This window comes from Perca fluviatilis, chromosome 20 (genome assembly GCF_010015445.1).
Source record: "Perca fluviatilis chromosome 20, GENO_Pfluv_1.0, whole genome shotgun sequence".
NCBI lineage: Eukaryota > Metazoa > Chordata > Actinopteri > Perciformes > Percidae > Perca > Perca fluviatilis.
In genome coordinates, this window is record NC_053131.1 from 27,902,397 (window position 1) to 27,917,732 (window position 15,336).

Here is a 15,336-nt window from a genome sequence, read left to right on the forward strand (position 1 = left end):
GTAACGGGCACATTGGTAACAATACTAAAAACGCACCCACTAGAATCCCAGTATGCAACAGTGGCTAAACTTTGATTCAGTGTCAAACTAAGTTTTTTTTGTCAATTTCATTTAACATCTGTGTATAAATAAGTGGTCATCAAAAAATCTCAGAAGGCCTTTAGCAGATAAATAAATATATATATAAATAAATACAAACAACTCAGTGCAGGTTAAACACATCTTTACATTACTCTTTGGTGTGCCACATCAGTCTTACTGCATGTTGCCATCACAAAATGATGTATGGAATGACATTAGCTCATTCTTACAGCCACCTAAATGGTTGAATTTGTTTTGACCCGTTACGTTAAATCAGTACCAGGTTCACACTGCGTTACACTTGTGATTCGGACCTTTACTTCAGAATAAAAGTGGTATTAAAGAGGAGAGAGAGCAATACACAGAACAGCTGGGTCTGCTGAGGTGGTGTGACGCTCTACTCCTCACTGATCCAGTCCATGGAGGAGTCATATGTGGACACACAGCAAGACTCATCCCCTAACGAAGAGAGACGATAGAAACATGTAGTTTAATGCAACTTGAAATATCTTCTGAAATTATATTAGGAGTCATCAATGTGCTAGAATGAATCCTATTCCTAAACCAAATATTCAAGCTTTTCAAATTGAAGTCAGAAACACAGGTTATATCTACATACATTTCATATGTACCATCTATCCTATTTTTACTTTCTAATCCTGCTTGGTGAAATACCTACCAGGTGTAATCCAGCTAAATCACATCTACACACAATCCAGACACAAAATAAGTAAGTATAACAAAGTGAGCTTTGATTAATATACATATTACTGCTGCTCGAGGCAGATGTTACTCTCAGGGCGTTTTCACACCTGTAGTTTGTTTGCTTTGGTCCGAATCAGTTGGTGAGTTAGTAAACTTGGAGCGATTTGCCCTTGGTTTGGTTTCACACCTGGAAAAATCCAAGCGTACCAAAATGCGCCATTACAAATCACGCAAGAACGTCCACTCCTCTTATTGGTCGAATGTGTCTGGGGGCAGGAGCAAGAAAGTAAATACAGGAACAAGGTCCTGTGTTCTGGACTAGTGCATATTTCTTGCATCTCCATGGTCAAACCAGCTCATTTCATTAAAATGATCAGACATTGTTTCGCGAGCGACGTTACTCTGTCTGCTCTGGTCACCGAGACTATGCTCTGCCAGCGTCTTTCTCCAACTTTAGCGGCGGCTGGTTTGACCACGGAGATGCAAGTGACGGACGGCAAGCTTAACTGCAGTCTATGTCTGTGAGAGAAACACTGCAAGCTGCTACAGTTTGGACTGTAATGGACTACAGATGGAAATTAGCCCTTGGGCTACAATCTGGCATTTTTTACGTGTACTGTTGTACATGTTCATCAAATGTGCATTGTCCTGAAATAATAATAATAATAAAAAAATGTTTGCTGGATCGCAGATTGCTAAACACACCTGACTACAGGAGACATTTAGCTCACACTTGCGGAGTATGTATAGCTGGTGCAGTTCGAGTACGGATCACGTTCTCACCACAAATTAACCGCCCGAGAGTTCGATTGAAAGCGTACCGAGACCACCTCTTCAAGCAGGTCTCGGTACGCTTGTTTGGTCCACTTTTGGTGACGAACTGCACCAGCGGGACAAAATAACGCTAGTGCGATTCGACCGAACTAAACGAGGCAGATGTGAAAGCCCCCTTAAACTCATTAAACCAGAAATCAAGCAGTGACGATTTCATGAATATGCACAATGCATCGATTGTAGATGTCGGTCACCTTTTTCAGTTGGCTATTAGTAGTGATGTCCAAATAAACCTTTGTGAGTCATTAGCTGTATTTGTTTACCCAACTAGTGTTTAAAGAAAAAGGCTCAAGGAATGGCAATTCCTTTTTTTTTCCTTCAAAGTTTCATTTGGACATCACAAACAACATATGCACCATAAATAATTAAAATTAAAAAAAATTATCAAACAAAAAAAAAAACTGTGGCTGCTCATACAGGTTACCGAAGCCTCTTAAGATAGCTTCTACAGTACAAGTGGGTAGGAGGTATTTGTTCATGTGCCATCATTTCTATTTTTAAGTTACAATTCTTTTGGGCAACACTCAAGTTTAAGAAGCTTCCTGAGATGAATATAATGATCATCTTAGCCTTTTGCTTTTGGGAAACATGATACCTACTTGGAACCTCCTCAGCACAGCAGCAGAAGGAATGTTGTGCCTGCCTTTTAGTCTCCACCGCCTTCCTGCGAGAGACTGCAGCTCTGGGTGGGGTGATCTCCAAACTCAGTGCAGAGGTGAATGGGTGTGAAAAGGCAGGGTTCGGGGTCTGCACAGAAAAACCTCTGGAGGGAGAAGAGGCGCCTTGGCCATGATCCAACCCAGTGCCACGTTTACAAAGGGCACAGGAGACCGGGGAGGCCGAGGGCCCACGGGGGATACGAGTGTGGTACCCATACTGTCGCTGGGCGCCACTGTGGTGTTCTGACCGCTCTCGCTGCCACACAAAGTGAGAGGACACGATGGCCATCACCTGGGGGGCAGAGATGGGAACCCACAGTCTAAGAAATACATAAATACAGCTCCATCAGAAAAAAAAAAAACAGAACTTCTGGCATTAAACCAAAGCCATAAAAAGTGCACTGTGCAGCAAAAACAAGACACTTAAAAGAATCCCAGAGAAACACCATTTATCATTCTCCTCAGGCAATTACACTTGTGTACCTCTTCGCAGCAGCGCCTGCTGACAGCAGCTCTGTACTCGACGCGAACCCACAGCTTGTCTCGTTGCTTGAGGAAGCGGGGAAACTGCTTCCTCCAGTTCTTGCCCAGCGCCCATGGAAAAATCTCATACTTACTCTCTTCCTCATCCTCCTCCATGGTGTTGGCAAGATACCTAGATGTGAAGCACATGAGCCAGATTTAGGGTTATGGTTTTCCAACAGTGGCAGAAAAAGGTTCACGTTTGAATGATAATAACAACATACAAATGTAGAATGGCAATTTCTTTCCCATGAAACTTACAGTGCAATGAAAAAATTCTTTCTGGTGTATTCAGCGATAGTGAAGCGGGCCCTTTTGAAGTACACAAAGGTCATGGCAAGAAGGTACTGATGATTAGGGAGAAAAGTTAACAGTCAGTTAATTGTAAGCATCCTAAAGCTTCAGTGAGATTTTGTCACTTTCACCAAATTTTGTATTTATTATAAGGATCCTCATTAGCTGACGCCTAGACGACCAGCTAGTCTTCCTGGGGTCCAAGACAACATTTAACCAGACAATATTAAAACATTTCACAACATATACTGAAAAGAAATAAATAAATAAAAAATATATATATATATATATATATATATATATATATATATATATATACACATACATACATATGTGTGTGTAACAATATCTGCTTACAAAACTAAACAGAAGAAAAATTAAAATTAAAATAAACTGAATAGAGAAATATCTTGAAAACAAAGTTATATATTACATGGTTAACATTAAGGTAGATCACATTAAAATAGATGAAAATCAGTCAGAAACATCATGATCAATAATTTAAATGAAGGTAAGATTTGACTTTTTTAAAATATACCTTTCCTGTAATAAAACAAATGTTACTTGGAATTTTATTCCACAAAGAACTTGCTCTATAAATGAGTTTTTTTCAAGTTATTAGATTTTGGCAAAGGTAAAGTCATCTGCCCCCTACTGGCACCTCTTGTTAAATAGGTATGGATATCTGAACTGTAAGTTATGCTATCAAAAATAAATGATGGTGTCTGAGTTTGAATAACAGAGTGCAACAAAGTAAGCACATTGGCCAATAGTCTTTTTTCAACACTCAACCATTTAAGACGTTCATGCATTTTAACAACATTGGACCTAGAATGCACGTCAGAACAAGTCTGACCATTTTGTTTTGTGCTACCTGAAGTTTTCAAAGTAGGGTTTTTGAAGCAGATGACCAGATTAAAAATCAAATAATTTACCTTGTCAGTCATTTTACAGCAACAGTCCATCCACAGGAAGTCATGGATCAGGTCATCATCTGTAACCAAAAATAATTATTTAATACAAATGTCAAACATTCTTCATTCTCTCAAGTTTAAAAGTAAGCGTCATCACTTTGATGCCACTGAATTTAAACATGTTTTTTTTTTTTTTTTTTTTTTTTAAAAAGGGGGTGGGATATTTATTTACCAAAAAGTCTAAAGAACGATGCCATTTCCTGCCGCTGGATGACAATGGTTGGGGGCATGGTCATTTTGGTGTAATAGATCGCGTCCCGACGCTGGCTTGGCTGGCTCTTCTCTGGTGGGCCCTGGGCGTCTCGGGCGTTGGCTCTTTTGAGCCGTAGACCTCTTCTGATTTGGAGGGAGTGGGAATTGCTGGGTTTGACTCCAACAGTCATTGAGGGAGTAGCCTGGCACCAACTGTGTGTGTGCTTCATCATGCTCCAGTTTAGACCATCTGTAGTGCAGGGCTCTATAGTGTGTTTAGAGAGGAAATGGAGGAGAGGTAACGTTACGAGGTTGAAGGTAACGTTACCATTAAACGCTTAGCTAGCTGCAACCCAAAAAATAGGGGTTATTCCTATAATAGAAATAACCTCTATTTTTATTGCAATAATTGCTCGTTCAATATAGCTACACAAATCATTAGGTAACGTTAAGTTTAACTTTGGAGAACACCTAATACCCCCCAAACCCCTTTTTTTTGTTTTTTTTTTTTTTTTTTGGTATTTTCGAACTTGCCCAGGTCAATACACTTAACATTAGCAAACAAGTATTAAAGTTAAGTCAACGCTAACCATAACAACGTCCTTACCTCCGCTGTTCTTCCTTTTGGCTTAACGTAATGAAGCAGAGTTGAGCAATTAATGTTAGCTAGGTTAACGTCACCCTGAAAACCGATAAAAAGGTCGAGAGATTCAGTGTTACCAACAGCTCTATCAGTGACACAACGGGGCATAACCTTAAAGCGCTAAGAGCTGAATTGAATAATGTCAGTAAGAACAGGAAAAGCTAACAATTACAACGTTTAAAAGTTAAAACTGAGAATAAAGCATTCATCGGTCCTTACAGGGCACAGACCAGTGAAGAGGGTGGTTTGGGAACGCGCTTCAGGATCCGCGCCAATCAGCAGTACACTTGCACGCGAGGACACGAAGACCAATCGCGCCGCTCTTCTTCTTCGTCGTCGTCAAGTAATGGCGAATCACCTCTCTCCAGTGTGTATTTCCAAAATATTGTCATGTAGACATGCAGATTTAGATAAAACACAATCATGAATGAATACAAAACTAAAATAATAAATTCATATAATTGTGCAAACATATTTTTTTTATTTCGTCTTTCCATTATTTATTTATCAGAATTCAAATAATTAAATGTAGTTGGACTTTATAGGCTACAATGTTGTGTTGTTCATAAAAGCCTACATAAATAAACGGGTGTAGGTAACACCTTGTTGGATTCCTGTGTCAAACTCAAGGCCCGCGGGCCAAATCCGGCCCCTTGCAGATTTAGATCCGGCCGTATATCAGTTTGGGTTCACAATAAATTTTGGCCCAGCGTTTGCCAGATTTGCCGACTCTGAGACTCAGAAATTCCCCCAGAAGCAGCAGAGAGCTTTCATATTCAGGCTGTGAAACAGGTTGTTGTTAAAAAAAATGTATCATTGTTTTGCTTGATTTGCTAAATTCTATGATGGCTAAGGAACTCTTTTGTAGGGCTTCATGTCAACAAAAATACGACAAAAAGTATACAAAAATGTCGGAAAAAGCAACGGATAGGGACAAAACTGTCACTTTCCTCTACACAGATAGTAAAACTGATTGTAATTCTTTTTGTGGTCATGCTGTGATGTGACTGTGTGAGGGAAGAAGTCAAGGCCACATAGGGATTGGCATCTGCCATACTGAAGAGATTCAGTTTTTACTAATATATACAATATTCATGATATATAGGGCAAATACGTACACATACAGGCAAATACATAGGCTACACTTATAACTGGAAATAGGTATTTAAAAGAACCAAATGAGAAGATTTGAAATGTTCTAACAAGTTAAACAATTTAGGTAATATACCACAAATCCACTGAAACAAGTTGATACATGGTGTCTTTGTCAAAAAGCCTTCATCACATTATCACAGGGCTTAGCCTTCTAAATATATATATCTTATTCTTATTATCTTTTCCTCTTAATTTTAATTAATTTGTTTTTAATTATTTGTTTTCAGTTAATTTTCTTAACAGGATTCAAAAGAAAGACCTAGGGAAAAAAAAGAGGATTACTTTAATCTTTTCTTTTAACATTTCAGTGTGTACTACAGAGACAGAGGCACTTCAAGTTATTTTAAAGCTTGCCTCACTGTTCCAGGAACTGATTCTAGATAAAGAAGTTAAAAGAAGATCAACAAATCACGAAAATAACTTACTGTACAACGGCATGACAAAGGTATTTAAGTCTGTTTTTAGATATTTTGTCAAATGAAAACATTTTAGAACGGCAATGATAGCCTATAGCATATCACTGTTGATAGAATAACATTAGTGTTAAAATAATTATTTATCAAGAGATGTACAGAAACACTGAAAATGTCATAAAGTTATTTTTTACTTGCAAGTAGAGTCAATTTGCAGCACTTACAGCAAAGCACAGTAAATATGACTAACTTGAAGCCCTCTACATCAGCTTATTTATGAGTGAAATACAATTATAATACAGAGTCGATGTCGTCAGTTGTTATCTGGTCAATTTTTGATTTTGTCTCCTCTATCTGGTCAGAGTCAATGACGTCTCCCTTATCTGGTCAGGGAGACGCATGTTCTGTCCTCAGGCTCCAGACAAGATAACCAATGGTTCCATGTTATCTTGTGGGAGAGTAACCAGTATAATATGATATTCTTATGCAAACAGTTTAAATATTAATGAAGACAGTAGAATGCAAATCATAATTTTTCTAACAGTTAGTATACCTGTTATCTGCATAACTGCAACCACATGCAATTGAAAAGAAACACTTTTTCCTTTTTTTAAATGTAGTTGGTTGTTTTTAATTTTGCAATGGAAATGGCCCCAGGGCTAAATAGGGAGATATTGTATTGCAGGCTATAAAAAGCCACCTGAGGCCAGCTCTCATTACGCAAATGAGCTTATAGTCTTACAAGTAGGTGAGTTTTATATGCTTTAACATGACATGTGTGCATGCTGAGTTCACCGAAAGCCTCACTAATCCTCTCAGCTGCTTGTCCTCTTGGAGGAGGATGTGTTTCATAGCGCGTTACAAGGACATTTTTTCTAAACATGACCATCGATCTGTGGATTTATTTTGCCTATCTATGACAGCTGGAAGGGATTTGTAAAATGGATGTATCAATGTGTTGTTTTGGTAGCATCCTTGTGGAGAGGGATCTAATCAGACTCAACAACCTCAGCCATCTGAAAATGACAGATACAGCAGGTGGCTAAGGACCTTCGCAATTCTTTGCATCATTCAATGCACTGCTGTGTTGGTGTCTCAACGAAGACTGAATTATCAGCTTTTATTTGAAAACATTCAAAATGGGCTGCTCACCATCCAAAGGTAACCATTTTGGGACTCTGGGTTCCATGAGGAAGGGTCGAATGCTTCCCCCTGCGCCTCAAGAAAGCCCCAGAGATTCCCACTTTGAAGATAGAAAAAAAAAAATTAAAAAAAAAAAAAAAAAAAAAAAAAAAAAAAAAAAAAACGGCCAAAAACAAAAAACGCAAAAAAAAAAAGGGGGGGGCACCCCAAAAAAAAAAAAGAAGAGGACCAACCCCGCGGGGGGAGAAAAAAAGGGGAAAAAGGGGGGTCAAAGAGTGGACAACAACACAGTTTCACAGAAAAAAGACAAGCATGTTGACAAGCAGGATGTGACAGAAAAAAAGCCTGGTAGAAAACAAAAGAAAATGACCAGAGGTATTAAGGGACTAAAAAAGAAAGACAAGGAAAAAGACAAACCACCTACAGATCAGAAAGTGGACTTCCCAGAACCTTTGGTAAAAGCTCACCAAGCTGCTTATGCTTTTTTGAATCCTAGCATAAACAAATATGACGATTTACTAGGACTTTTGGAACAAGCAACCCAAACGCAGGTTTCTGTGCAGACTATGGTTGCTTTTATGGCTCTACGCTATGAGGAAATAATTCAGGGTCTGGAGGAGATGGCCGACGAGGGAGAAAAAGTTTTAAAAGAAAATGGAGAACATCTTGCTTGGCCAAGTCAAATGAAAAACCTCTCATCTTCTCCACCTTTGAAGTCTGGCTCTGCTAATATTGAGCCCCCACCGGATTTGTTGCAGCAGCTGCTTCAGTACACCACACAGAGAATGCAAAATGTGAGCCAGACTGTGGGTGGAATTGGGGAGTCTGCTTTGGAGGAGGCAGTGGAGTACTTTGCCTCTGTCTCAGAGCTTTTAGAGGAAAAACTGAAAGTCAAACATGCAGTAGAGACTAGGCTAATGCGACTCTTATCTCGCATTGAAATGGCCTCTCTGCGCAAGCCTGGGCCAGAGGATTCTGCTCTCTTTAGTGAGGACAGTGGTATTGGAGCTGAGAGTGAATCCCTTGCTGGATCTGAAAGACGCCATAGACGAGAGAGCTGTGCGTCCACTGGGACAAATAGAACTACTCCTGTCAGTCCTATGGGATATACCTCCATGACCATTAGGCAAAGGGTATCAAGGCAGAAGCTTGCAAGTCAAATAAGTCCGAGTGTTTCTCTCACCTCACTCAACTCATTAGGTTCTATATGTACCATAATGGCTAATCACCAAAAAGACTCATTGCTAGGATCAGTCTCCTTAGATTATGGGGAGGAAGATGACAATGGTGATGACGAGATGGATAAAGGCATGGAAGATGTAGGTTTTAGACCACGATCAAATTCTTCACCTGTAGACCGTGAACAACAACACCCACGCCGGCTACCCCCAAAGCGCATAGAGAATCCTCGAAATGTCGAAATGACTCTCAAAATGAAAAATGCTATAAGTGGTAGGATAGAGTTTGTCCCATCACAGGATGCTAATGCCAAAACAAAGATAGTTGGCAGCCCAAAAACCAGTAGACACCAGTGGACAGAGGAGGAGGAACAATCTCCAAGGAGGCCTCAAACAACAGCACCTCGGAAGGCAGTGGTAAAAAAGACCCCAGTGACTAGGGAAAGTCGTTCCCAGTCAGCAGAAGCCCTGCGGAACAAAGGTGAAGATCCTACTCTGCTTGAACTAGAAAGGACACAGAAGGATTTAAACCAGAAGTTACAGAGGATGAGTAAAAGCAAGGCAGGTGGAAGCAAAGCAGGTGGAAAGACTGCTCCATCAAAACAAAATCAAGGAACCTCACCAGCACAATCTCCAGCAGTAAATCGCAAACATCCCTTATTACCGAAGAACAGCAATCCCCAACCACTTGATGACAAAGCGGGCCTTATAAGGAGCAACAGTAAAAAACATGAGGTAGCCAGTGATGTGGAAGAAGATAAACTTAAGGACAAGAAAACATCCAAGGGTCCAATAAAAGCCACTCCACCCCCAAGCCCTCCTGCATCACCACGACCATCTTCGGGACTTTACAGAGGCAGGAACTCGGTCAAAAGACTGATTGATACCTTCAGCCAAGGAATAGAGGATCTAGAAGGTCCTAAAGTTCTGGGGCCTCTCAAAGGAGTACGAAAGTGTGGTGTTCCTGTGTTACCTGGTTTAGGGAATGTAGAAGCTGTGCTAAGCACTGGAATAACCAGCTGTAGACCGGAATCCACTTCATCTGAGAAAGCCAATGATTTAGATCTGGATAGTCTTCCTCCGCCTCCACTGGAAGTATTATTGGACAATTCCTTCGAAAGTGCCCAGAGTCTTTCAACTGGTGGAGCAGATGATGGGGCTATAAAAGTTGGAAAATCACCTGTATTAAAAAGGGCTGCAGTATCACATCGACTGAGGGCCTCAGTTAATTCAGGGACAGTGTTGCCAAGTAAAGGAGGCCTGCCGCAAGCTTCCAAGGTTATTTCCCTTGCTAGAGCAGATCAACAAGACACATCAGCTCCATCAAAGTTCAGGCAACCAGATGTCAAACTGGAGGCAGACCCAGGAAAGGAAAAGGATTCCTTGTACCAGCAAGGCAGAAAGAGTATACATCTAAGACACTCTTCAGACTCACAGAGATCTTCAACAGGTTACGTAGCAACAAATCGATCTGCCAGTCAAGAAGAATCAGCAGACATACAAGATGGTGGCAACCTTTCAGTGCCTAGATCTAACTCTACAGTGTCTACAGTGCCTCCTTCTTCAGTGGTCAGGAGCCAACCACCTGCCACGCCTCCCATGCATAGGGGGCGAATGTTACCCTCCACACCTTCTACACCAAGTAGTCTACATCGAAGACTTCCCAGTCCCCATAACTTCAAAAGGCAACCTACTCCACCCTCTTCAGCTAGCTCCCCTGTTAACAGGAAACTCACCACACCACCAGTAGTTCAAGAGAGGCTCCCCAGCCCACCTGTCACAAAGCAGAATATTTTAAACTCAAATACATCCTCCTCCTACCCTTTCAAAGCACCGTCTCCACCAGCCTCGCCAAAAGTACAAAGATGGTCAAGGGAGAACAGCAGTGAAGACTCATCTAATGCACGGATGATCAGTAATGCACGTTCAGTGTTCTGCCCTGCATCCCCATCCCTGTTTGAGGCCCATCCTTGTCCAGTTCCTCGACCCCCTCAAGCATGGACCTCTACTGGGGTCTCTTTTCTCTCACGTTCTTGGGGGAGTCGTGGGAGGTTTCCTGTATCTGTTCATGGACCTCGACCCTTCATCCGACGTAGCCATTCAGACCGAAGGCCAAGTCTAAATCTGCCACCAAGATCGCCAGGCATCTCAGTGGCTGAGACTTGTGGAAGTGAGCCAGCAATATGCTCACAGGGGTGAGTGTTTACCATGTTTCTATGTTACACATCCTAAATCTGTTAATATGGCTTTTCATTCAATCTTTTGTAATAGCTTATTTTACAGGTACCTTCATTTCATAGTTTCTGTAAATTTTCAGAGCAATTTGCTGGTGTTAAATGGTTAATTCTTAGGAAATTTCCCACAATGGGCAAATTTGTACCAATTACTGTGTAACATCTTTAGTTTAGTTGATATGTACTCACCAATTGGATTTTTTTCTGAAAGAACCAGGAAAACTATAGCAGTTATATAAAAAATAGAAAACAGTAGCCTATGTATGTAGGTGGATTTTATAAGAAGCAGTTTATTGGCAAAACTCCATAATAAGTAATAAGAATGAAAGGAGATATCTTAACAATTCTTTAACTGACAAAGATTAACTTGGGAACCAAGTAAATGTTAATTTGTAAGTTTAATGCTTCACAATTGTTTAATTATGTTTACCTGTAATTTTTAACCACTCTGGAAACTTTTTATAGTTTTGTTTGTCAAACTGCATATTTGTATATAAATTGTTTGAACCTCCATGGGCAATTAGCTACCAACTGTATCACCTGACCATTTTCACCACAACCCTTTCCAGGAAATATCCAGCTCCTTTGTAGAAAATTACTAGGACATTTCCTGGAATTTACTAGGAAAGTAAGAAACCCATAAAATCGTCACTAGCTCAACATTACGTTGCTGATTTCTTAAGTCATACATAAGAATTACTAAGGCATATTACATTCTTACTAATCATCGGTATAAAACCATACTGCAATAAGCTTTGAAGGTGTACACAATATACTAAATTAATAACATGACTATGTCTACTGAGACATGACTTTGTCTGAATGAGCAAATGCAGTTACCTCAAATATCAGTAAATTGTTTAAGTATCTAACTGATTTGACAATGCTGTTGTATCACATTGACGAGATTATCATTCAATTATCTTTAATGCTAGCCAAATAGACATAAAGATGATATGCTCCCAAGATATAGTGGGAGTACATCAAGGATAAGAGAATATTTGAATTATAGATACATCAGCTAGAGACTATCACATACAATATAAAAGCTATAAATCTAGTCTTTTTAATATCTCTGCATTTAATTCTCTCCACTATGTATTTACCTTGCTGTTTCATACATTCTAAATGTTGAGTATATCAAGGGTTATTTGTCACAATAGTCTCCAGTAACACTCCAAAAATCTCATTTTAAGCGAATGTTTAATTTTAGGGGGGTTTGCTCCTATGCGGCCATACATGATTTCTTCCAGAGTAACTGCGTGAACTGAGTCACTTTACAAACTAATCTCAGTCATGCACCCTTCTTGTTTATAACTGACTTGGCTGACTTCCCTCATTGTGATTGACAACATTCTCCATACAATCTTACAGGCTGGATGATGAACCAACCAGGGACGAAGAATTATGGGGGAGCCAATCAAACCTCAGAGCTCAACTACGCTCTGCATCACACCCGGACCTGTGTGTTGTTGGACAGGCCTTGCACAGAGACTGAAGGGCCCAGTGAAGGGCCAGTGGGATTATGGATTAGCAGGCTTTAGCAAGGATTTAAGAAGACAGTGTTTACGCCACTGCGAAGAGAGGAAGAGCTATTTTATCCACTTTGCTGCAGTAACACACCTCCACAATGTTTGTAATAAGTTTGGCAAAAAGGTGTGCATCTTTGCATGCATACTTGTGCACTTACACTTTCTGCATAAATATGTTCTTGAATTTGTTTGTGAATAATATGTATTTAAGAGGGAAAAACTAATTTTAATGTTTACAATATATGGAACTCATTTCCTGGTTTCATAACAAGACTACATATGCAGGTGATTAATCATGCTTCACACAAGGTTGCATACTGTACGTTTACTTTCAGTTAATTTAGTTCAGAGGCTCCTTCTTCAAAATTCAAATACTATGTGGCGTCTTGGTAACTCAGTGGTCAAAGGTGTCCTTTCTCAACTTTTATCGATTTAAGAAAGAAAGAAAAAAAATAATAAAATGTAAATAATAATGGATTAGTATTGCTTCATTACTGATAGCCATTGAATGAACTGAAAGTAACTTGACCACAGTGCCATGAACCAGGATTTGAAAATTATTACAAGTATTTCTTTGGTTTTTGGAAAGCCTATTAAACCAAACAATAATGTCGTCATCAATAATGACATATATGATTGTTGATTGAATTCATTGTTAAAGTGAGACATTATTTCTCTTTGTTGTCATATGCTGCAATCTTAAAAGTAAGGCCACCCTAAACCAGTATTTAAGATTTTTTGTTATCCAATTGTTATTTTTCTGTTTCATGTTTCATTTTTACAATTTGTTTATCAATAAAAAACCTCATACAATCAATCATACCTTTGCATCACCTATTATCCTTTTTTATTAACATTAATTGTGTCCTTAATTAGTTAATACATTAAATAATTAGTGAAAGATTTAACTAATACCTAGTGTGCTTCAGTGAAACCCCTTAAAATGCTTATATTATGCTTTTTTCGGCTTTTTCCCTTTCCTTTATTATGTTATCTAGCCCAAATAGCCCAAAGTCCACCCCAAAGGTGCTCCAAACATCTCTATTGTAGTCCAGCCTTTAGCTCCGTGACAAACGAGCGTCACTTTGTAACACATGTTATAATACTCGCCTAGCTGCTAGCATGGCACACCCTCATACTCTACAATTGACTAGCTAGCAGTCCTTACCTAGCTACTGCGCATGTGCGACTCCCAACAAAGATTGAACAGAAGTGAGATGCCTCACTTGGTAGCTAAAACCGAGAGCTCAATACACAGGGTGAAAAGAGGAGCTGTAGCAATGTGCAGTATGACCAAAATATGGTGTTTTTTGAAAATTGAACAATGTAAACCTATTCTGGTACAACCTCTAAATACAATTATGAACCTGAAAATGAGCATAATATGAGCACTTTAAAGGGTTACTGCAGCGCTTTAGTATTGCACTCCTATTAACGATTCTTAAAAAAGAATGTTCAAAATTGAGGCTGCGGAGGCTTAGATATCCTGACATTTATCCTTAAGTCAAGCTCCAAAAACACTAGATCCTACAATACCCATGATGCAACTCAGCAACATCGGTCATTAGACCCTGCCTGGTACTGTAAATGTCCATGAATTCTACTCCACTTTTTAAAATCCAGCTTAAACTGCAGGCTTGATGCTGACATCATCAGGGTTATTTTCTCAGACTATAGGAAGCTTGCTACAGAGCCTCAAAAGACATTATATAGTACTGTGTTACAAGTAAACTGATCTTCATGTGTAAAATTGGTAAAGCACCCCTTTAAGATAATGTCCACACAAGACTGTAATTTGGGAAAGTACTTTTAGGTCCATCTTGACTAGCATTTATCGCCAACGAGAGACATGGCAATTTCTAAAAATAAATGTATCCCTACCTTTTTTAGATTTTAATTAGGAGATTAGGAGCTTTGCTTGGAGGAGATTTGCTCATGTTGCCGTAAATGCTAGCCTCTTGTTCTAACATATCAAAACTCACCAACTTTTCTTCAGCGTTGTAAGCCGCATTTGTTAATTACGAATTGTGGCCGCACAAGCTTATAGTGCCTGAGGCCTCCAAGCTGAACAAATACATGAAGATACGCAGCACAGCTCCCTTTAACAATAACCAGGTAAATAACTGTTCCAGAGAAGAGGTGAATACAAGAGTCACCTAATTGTTTTAGAGAGAAGCAACAATTTAGATCTAGAAGTCCACTGGGCGACGGAAATTGTGGTACAGACCTTGAAAAAAATCCTCAATTGAAATACCAGGTGTGGGGTTGAAGCATGCAAGGTTCTGTAAAGCTGAAGATGGTTTGTAGTGGGATTTTTGAGTTATTTTGTGGCATAGCATCCAACATTAAAGTATCCAACAGGTTCACAATGATGTCTCGTGCCACGTCAACAATGTCATCAACTCCTTTAAATCAAAAGAAGGCGAAGCAGATACATGCAAAGTGATTCTTATGGCATCATTAAAAATGGATTCCAATCATTTGGGCACGTTGTTTCAGGCTGATGAAGAGTCTGAAAGTGGAATGATTTCCTGTCCAGCACCTGAGGACTGAGTGCTGGGCATATTTTCTGCCTTTTGATAGAATTATGCTTTGAGTCTGCACAGAAGATTGTTTTTCCTATTGAATAAATCATCTGTTTCCTTCTAACAATTTACATGTATTAGGAAATAATACAACAATATAAAATTGTTGGCAACCTTTGAAAAACGAAGAATACATGATAGGCTTATACCTGTTTACCACCAGAGTCAACACTATTTTTCTTTTAGAATATT

The 15,336-nt window shown here is 39.4% G+C and overlaps 2 protein-coding genes across 4 annotated transcripts; one reads left to right on the forward strand and one right to left on the reverse strand.

Annotated features, from left to right (window-relative positions):
- Nucleotides 1–206: 206 nt before the first annotated feature.
- spdya (speedy/RINGO cell cycle regulator family member A) lies at nt 207–5,254 on the reverse strand. 3 transcript variants are annotated; one of them, XM_039787014.1, is made up of 8 exons: nt 5,124–5,251; nt 4,869–4,943; nt 4,242–4,526; nt 4,031–4,089; nt 3,063–3,148; nt 2,763–2,934; nt 2,220–2,571; nt 207–540 (listed from the first exon to the last, which is right to left on the reverse strand). In XM_039787014.1, the coding sequence occupies exons 3-8, from the start codon at nt 4,492–4,494 to the stop codon at nt 479–481; spliced, it is 984 nt and encodes a 327-aa protein (XP_039642948.1). In that variant the 5' UTR covers nt 4,495–4,526; nt 4,869–4,943; nt 5,124–5,251; the 3' UTR covers nt 207–478. The 3 variants fall into 3 exon arrangements, with proteins under 3 accessions (XP_039642948.1, XP_039642950.1, XP_039642949.1); XM_039787016.1 differs by lacking the exon at nt 4,869–4,943 and having other exon boundaries at nt 5,124–5,254; XM_039787015.1 differs by lacking the exon at nt 5,124–5,251 and having other exon boundaries at nt 4,869–5,071.
- pcare1 (photoreceptor cilium actin regulator 1) lies at nt 4,549–13,381 on the forward strand. The gene is made up of 4 exons (XM_039785443.1): nt 4,549–4,559; nt 5,126–5,247; nt 7,862–10,988; nt 12,402–13,381. The coding sequence occupies exons 1-4, from the start codon at nt 4,549–4,551 to the stop codon at nt 12,523–12,525; spliced, it is 3,384 nt and encodes a 1,127-aa protein (XP_039641377.1). The 3' UTR covers nt 12,526–13,381.
- The last annotated feature ends 1,955 nt before the right edge of the window (nt 13,382–15,336 follow it).

Excerpts from the sequence above, each read along its gene's own strand:
- spdya (XM_039787016.1), bottom strand. The coding sequence starts at position 4,494 with ATGATGAAGCACACACACAGTTGGTGCCAGGCTACTCCCTCAATGACT. Across the intron at positions 4,090-4,241 it reads ATCGTTCTTTAGACTTTTTG|ATGATGACCTGATCCATGAC; the intron begins GTAAATAAATAT and ends TTTTGGTTACAG. Across the intron at positions 2,935-3,062 it reads AAGAATTTTTTCATTGCACT|GTATCTTGCCAACACCATGG; the intron begins GTAAGTTTCATG and ends CTTCACATCTAG.
- pcare1 (XM_039785443.1), top strand. Across the intron at positions 5,248-7,861 it reads TTCTTCTTCGTCGTCGTCAA|AAAAAAAGGGGAAAAAGGGG; the intron begins GTAATGGCGAAT and ends CCGCGGGGGGAG. Across the intron at positions 10,989-12,401 it reads CCAGCAATATGCTCACAGGG|GCTGGATGATGAACCAACCA; the intron begins GTGAGTGTTTAC and ends ACAATCTTACAG.